Source organism: Arachis ipaensis, chromosome B8 (assembly GCF_059453495.1).
Source record: "Arachis ipaensis isolate K30076 ecotype BB chromosome B8, ASM5945349v1, whole genome shotgun sequence".
Classification (NCBI taxonomy): domain Eukaryota; kingdom Viridiplantae; phylum Streptophyta; class Magnoliopsida; order Fabales; family Fabaceae; genus Arachis; species Arachis ipaensis.
Window position 1 is genome coordinate 23,322,622 of NC_142443.1, and position 6,784 is coordinate 23,329,405.

General features: G+C 37.0%; 1 protein-coding gene across 1 annotated transcript; it reads right to left on the minus strand.

The window, feature by feature from the left end:
- Positions 1–1,815: 1,815 nt before the first annotated feature.
- LOC148547451 (zinc finger BED domain-containing protein RICESLEEPER 3-like) lies at positions 1,816–4,188 on the minus strand. Its single transcript, XM_088495445.1, has 2 exons — positions 3,652–4,188; positions 1,816–1,851 (listed from the first exon to the last, which is right to left on the minus strand). Exons 1-2 carry the CDS (start codon positions 4,186–4,188, stop codon positions 1,816–1,818), a joined length of 573 nt encoding a protein of 190 aa, XP_088351571.1.
- Between the last annotated feature and the right edge of the window lie 2,596 nt (positions 4,189–6,784).

Below are 6,784 nucleotides of genomic sequence, written 5' to 3' on the forward strand. Positions count from 1 at the left end.
GAGCTTCAAACTCGCGAGTGCTGGGCGTACTGACAGACGCAAAAGGATAGTAAATCCTATTCCGGTACGATTGAGAACCTGCAGATGATTAGCCGTGCGGTGACAGCGTATCTGGACCCTTTTCACTGGAAGGATTGATGGTAGCCATTGACAACGGTGATCCACCAACACACAACTTGCCATAGGAGGACGTGCGTGCGTGAATCAGAAAACAGAGGAAAGCAGAATTTCAGAAGACAAAGCATATCCAAAACTCCAACATATTCTCCATCATTGCATACAAGTATAATTTGTGTTCTGCCCTTTTATTCCTTGCAATCAAGTTTGATAAGTGAATTATTTTATTGTTTTCCTGACTAAGAGTTACAAGATAACCATAGATTGCTTCAAGCCAACAATCTCCGTGGGATCGACCCTTACTCACGTAAGGTATTACTTGGACGACCCAGTGCACTTGCTGGTTAGTGGTACGAGTTGTAAAAAGTGTGATTTACAATTCGTGCACCAAGTTTTTGGCGCCGTTGCCGGGGATTGTTTGAGTTTGGACAACTGAAGGTTTACTTTGTTGCTTAGATTAGGAAAAATTTTTCTTTTTGGTTTAGAGTCTTTTATTATTTATACCTTGTTAAAACACTTTAAACTTATAGCTCAATTAGCTAGAGCGTGGGGCTTATGTTCTTAGTAATTGGCTAGCCTGTTTTTAAAATCTTTTTCAAAAATAATTTTTCTTTGAATAAATCTTGTGCCAAACTTTAAGTTTGGTGTTTTCTTGTTGATTTTTCTTTGTTTTTCAAAAATTTTAAATTTGGTGTTCTTTCTTCATGTTCTTGTGTTCTTGTGAGTCTTCAAAGTGTTCTTGAGTTTCCTTGTGTCTTGATCTTAAAATTTTTAAGTTTGGTGTTCCTTGGTGTTTTCCCTCCAAAATTTTCGAAAACAAGGAGCATTAGATCTAAAAAAATTTTAAATCTTGTACTATCTTATTATTTTTCTCTCTCCTCTTTAAATCCAAAAATATCTTTTCTCTCTATTTTAAAGCAAATTTTCGAAATTTACCTTTAAAATTCAGATTTTTATTTCAAAATTTAAAACCTTTTTCAAAAATCATCATATCATTTTCAAAACTTCCTAACCACTTTCTCTCTCCTCATTTTTTTTTCGAAAATCTTCACCTATTTTTATTTATTTTATTTTATTTTATTTTATTTTCAAAATAAATAAATAATTAAATAAATAAAAATATTTTCTTCTATTTTACATCATCTCCCTTTCTCCATCATGGACCTAAGCGGAAATGAACAGTCCAGGAGGACTCTGGGGTCATATGCTAACCCCTCTACTGCTTCATATGGGAGTAGTATCTGCATACCCTCCATTGGAATCAGTAGCTTTGAGTTGAATTCTCAGCTAGGGATGGCAACGGGTCTCCATGGGGGCGGGGACATGCCCCCCGCCCCCTGCCCCCCGCCCCCAATATTTGTCCCCGTCCCCGCCCCGTCCCCATGACGGGTAACGGGGACCCCGTATCCGCCGGGGACCTGGGTCTCCGCGGATATCCGCGGATTTTTGTAAAAATTAATAAAAATTGAGAAAAATGAAAAAAATTAGAGAAAATCAAAGATAATCCTCAATTGTCATTACAAACATAATATCCATAGTCTTTAAAGACTTAAATAGCAATAACAACAAACATAATAATTCAAACATATCCATAAACAACCGAATATTACATAAATAACCAACCATTTTCATAAACAACCAAATAAAGTTCATGACATGACATCATAAAAACATAATTCCACCATCTCAATCTTCCTTTCATCCCGTAATGGTAGAATCCGACTTACTTGAATCCTACAGCAACAAGAAAACAATTTAAAGTTAAAATAATATAATAACTCAATAAGTCAATAATATAAAAACATAGTGTGTTATATGTAATTTAATAGTTTACTTACGTCAACATCTCCTTCAATATTATGAATTGTGTAGCACTCAAATCCTATGTTCGTTGTGGTGCCAAATTCATTCCAAAGCCAATCTTGATTACACATTAGAGCCTCTAATGTGTCCGGACACAACCTACTACGATGTGGCGTAACAAATCGACCACCCGTACTAAATGAAGATTCAGAGGCAACGGTAAAGATAGGAATCGCCAAAAAATCCCTAGCAATAGCTTGCAAAGTAGGAAACTTCGCTCCATTTAACTTCCACCAATTTAAGATATCAAAATCATGTTCAGTTTGTGGTACCGGTCTCTCTTCAAGATAATAATCCAACTCACTCTTTGTATCAATAAATGCGGATTCCTCACTTACATGTGCAGCAAAATCAGCTTGCCAATCTTCATGACTGAACTTCCTCCCCTTTGAACTTAAAGGAATTGAAGGTGGTGGCGGCATATCTAATTGAGCAGCTTGGTTTCTCTCTCTTCCCTTTGTTGCATATTCTAAAACTAAATCTTGCACTACCCTTTTCACTTGACCAATTACAACACATGCCTCCGTCTCACCATATATTTTACGAAAAAAGAAATTCAATAAATACATCTTGTACCTAGGATCCAAAAGAGTCCCAATAGCCATAACTGTATTAATCACACCCCAATACTTTTCAAACTTAGTTATCATACTAGTAGCCATCATTTCAATTATCTCATTTCCACAATGTTTCCATTCCATCAAAGCCAACTTAATCACACAAACCTTAGGAAAATAAAGATTTGATGTAGGATAAGTTGTTCCAGAAAACAATTCAGTCACATCAAAAAATATCCTCAATCTTTGAAAAATCTCATCCGCCATATCCCAATCCTTCTCACTAGGCAAAGATTTATATTGACTCTCACGCAATGACAATCTTTCAAATACATCTCTATACATAATTGCAACTTCAAGCATCAAAAATGTTGAATTCCACCTAGTTTTACAATCAAGACAAAGATTTTTTGTGTAGGGTATTTTAAGTTGCGCACATGTTTCCTTAAATTTTTCTTCTCTTTTAGGTGTTGCAGTCCAATAATGAACACTATCCCTCACCCTTTCAATAGCATGTGAAATAAGTTGTAACCCATCCTTGACAATCAAATTTAATATATGCGCACAACATCGCATGTGAAATAATTTACCACCCAAGATGAAGTTTCTATGTGACATTTTAGTCAAAATATTATCAATCATAACGTCATTAGTACTGCAATTATCAACAGTCAAAGTGGATACCTTCCTATCAAGATTCTAATCCATCAAACAATCCACAAGAACCTCTGAAAGTACCTCAGCTGTGTGGGGAGCCGGCACATATATAAACCTGTAATGATAATTTAGTACAATTATAAACAAGACAGCTTTGCAATTGTACACAAGAACATATCACAATTATATAAACAAGATAGCTTTGTAATTATATAAACATTCGGAAGTACCTATAATGATAATATTATTACCTCACAAGACGGCTTTGCAATTTCCAAGAATCATTAATGTAATGAGCCGTGATTGCCATATAACCTTTGTTTTGGTTACTTGCTGTCCACATATCAGTCGTAATTGCAATTCGACTTTTATTGCGCTCAAGGACATTCATTGTCTTCGATCTCTCATCATTGTAGAGCTTCAAGATGTCACTCTTTAAAGTGTTGCGAGTAATCACCTTGAAGAGAGGTTGCAAAGCATTGCAAAATCGTCGAAACCCAATGTGATCCACAATGGATAGCGGATACTCGTGAAGACAAACCATAACTGATAACTCTTTCCTTGCATTTTCTTGGTCGAAGGTATATGCACCAACCACAACTATTTTCCCACTAGTTGTTGGAGTTGTCTTCATCATACACTGTCTTATATCTCTAGTGGTGCGGAGCTTGCAGCTTTTGAAGTGATCACGCAAGTGCGAAGTGCCTTGTTTTGGGTCACCAAGTAGCTTCGATTTGCAATAATTGCATTCAGCCTTTAATTTTCCCTTGATTTCCACAATCTTAAAGTGATTCCACACTTCGGAGGTCAACTTCCTCTTTCGAACACCACTTGTAGAGTTTGTCGTTCCTTCATTAGTAGTTGCGGTATCCGTTGGGGGTTCTTGAGGTTGAGATTGAGGTGCCTCTTGTGTAGTTTGAATATTAGTGCCTATAGGTTCCTCCGATGGAGTACTCTTCTCAAGAGTATTACTCAATGCATCCGAAGAAGACATTCTATAAATCATGAAATATAAATCATGAATTAAAATCACATAAATCCAACTCAGATATTTCCATAATAAATTTTTTGTTGTATTAAACTAACAAGTAAAATAATAAATTTCTATATTATGGATCACAAAGACACAAACTAATAGATAAATTGAAAGGTTAATGGAAAGTTAGGAACAGACTAAAGGGAAAAGGTGCAATAATTAATATTGACATTCAAGCCATCACCAGGAAAAAAAAAAAGTTACTAACATAAAGGAACACCATTCGAGATTAATATAAACAACAAAACATCTTACACTATTATCATGTCAAAGTAATAAATCAACATTTTTATTAATCATTTTTAATTTTCCTCCCCGGCTTCCATTTCAAGTTACTCAAAATTTGGGTTTATACACTCAACCTCTCTACTGTTTTCTCTTAAACATCTATACAAGATATAGACAACCATCTTATTCCTTCATTCTAACTCCTTACCTACTGACTCTGGATACATTTCCCTTTACTTTCTTCTTCACTCTCACATAAAGCCTAACATATTAGTTAAATAAATGTTTAATATCACTAGGAAAATAAATCTGGCAACAGTTCTCTTCCAACATATCAAAATTTATAATGACAATATGAACTTAAACTTCATCAAACTCCAACTGCACCCCCGCATTTTGAATTACAGTCACAGAAAATTTAAATCAATTCTGACACAATTACTTGTTAAACTTTCTAGGAAATTTATATAACCTTAACTAGTTCAACACAATTTAATGTACATAGGTAGGATAGGCAACTTAGATGTTTCCATGATTTCTTCATGTTTAACGAAACCTTCATATGTACTTATGCTAGATCTTACTTGGTTTGTGTTAAATTATTTAGCCAGTTTAAAATCACTTTATGCATTTTTCTTCCCTTTGTTTTCATATGCTTCTCAGTTCTCATATTCACCACTTGATGGAAAAAAGAAAGTAACAATTATTTTCTATCAAATCTGCATTGATGGAAAGTAACAAATCAACATTTTTTAATTTTTTGTTCATCTCGTTGATATAAAAAACTTGGGTTGCATCCTAAAAAATTGATCACTTGCCAGATCTCATTGACCAAAAGTCCAAAATTGATTGCCATATCCATAAGCAGAGAGTGTATAAGCAGAGAAGCATAGAAACGAATTAAAGAGTATAATATGGGAATTGAAAAATTTGTTTCATAAACACTGTTGGGTTTAATCTGCTCAGATCTTGAAATATAAATTAAACAACCAGATATTCATAGTCGAAAATTCATTAACCTAATAAAAAATTCACAAATTCAAAACTTAGAAATCTAGAAATTCAAAACACAGAAATTTCTTACCCTAATTCAAAAATCTAATTTCAGAAAAGAGGATGGAAGACCAGCGAAGACCAGGGCTAACATACCTGAACCTGACGGAGAAAAGGGGAAGACCAGCAAAGACCGGCGATGCGAAGAGGAAGACCCGCGGCGGTGAGCTCGACTGCCTCGACACCTTCAGTGAGCAAACCAAGCCACTCAAGGGGTCTGGGGTGAGAGGCGGCGCTGAGGGACCAGAGGTTGGAAGGCGGCGGGCGACGGTAGGCGGTCGGCGGTTAGCAGAAAGGAGCCAGGAGAGGCTGAGCCGCTGAGGGTTTGAGGAGGAGTGGAGAGTTCAGTTCTCTGTCTCTCTGAAGCAAGGAATGTGACGGCTAGGTTAGGTTTGAACAATGGTTGATGGTTTACATATTTTATATATATATGAGGGTATTTCTGTCTTTTTACACAAACGGGGATTTAACGGGTCCCCACGGGGCGGGGACCTCTACCCCCGCCCCCGCCCCGTTTATTATACGGGGCCCCGTCCCCCGTCCCCGCGGGTAGAAAAAACCCCCATACCTGCTCCCCGACGGGTAAATCCCCGCGGGTACCCGCCCCGCTGGGGATTTTTGCCATGCCTATCCTCAGCTCATTATCATGGTGCAGCAAAGTTGCCAGTATTCTGGTCTTCTACAGGAAGAACCTACAGAGTTTCTGGCACAGTTTTTACAGATTGCTGACACAGTACATGATAAGGAAGTAGATCAGGATGTCTACAGATTATTACTGTTTTTATTTGCTGTAAAAGACCAAGCTAAGAGGTGGTTAAATAACCAACCTAAGGCCAGCATAAGGACATGGAAACAGCTGACAGAAAAATTCCTGAATCAATACTTTCCTCCAAAACGGATGACACAGCTAAGGCTGGACATCCAAGGCTTTAAACAAGGAGATAATGAATCTCTTTATGATGCCTGGGAGAGATACAGAGAGATGCTACGAAAATGCCCCTCTAAAATATTTTCAGAGTGGGTTCAGTTAGACATATTCTACTATGGGCTTGCAGAAAGAGCTCAGATGTCACTAGATTACACAGCTGGTGGATCTATCCACATGAGAAAGACAGTTGAAGAAGCTCAAGAGCTCATTGATACAGTTGCCAGAAATCAGCATCTGTACCTAAGCAGTGACCCTTCCATGAAAGAAGAGGTTAAAACAGTAACTGCTGAACTCAGTCCTGTAAAACAAGCTACTGAATTCGATCAGCAATTGGACTTTCTAACA

Coding starts and splice junctions, on each gene's coding strand:
- LOC148547451 (XM_088495445.1), bottom strand. CDS start 4,188: ATGTCTTCTTCGGATGCATTGAGTAATACTCTTGAGAAGAGTACTCCA. Junction 1,852..3,651: donor CTTTGCAACCTCTCTTCAAG/GTGATTACTCGC, acceptor TTGTTGCTGTAG/GATTCAAGTAAGTCGGATTC.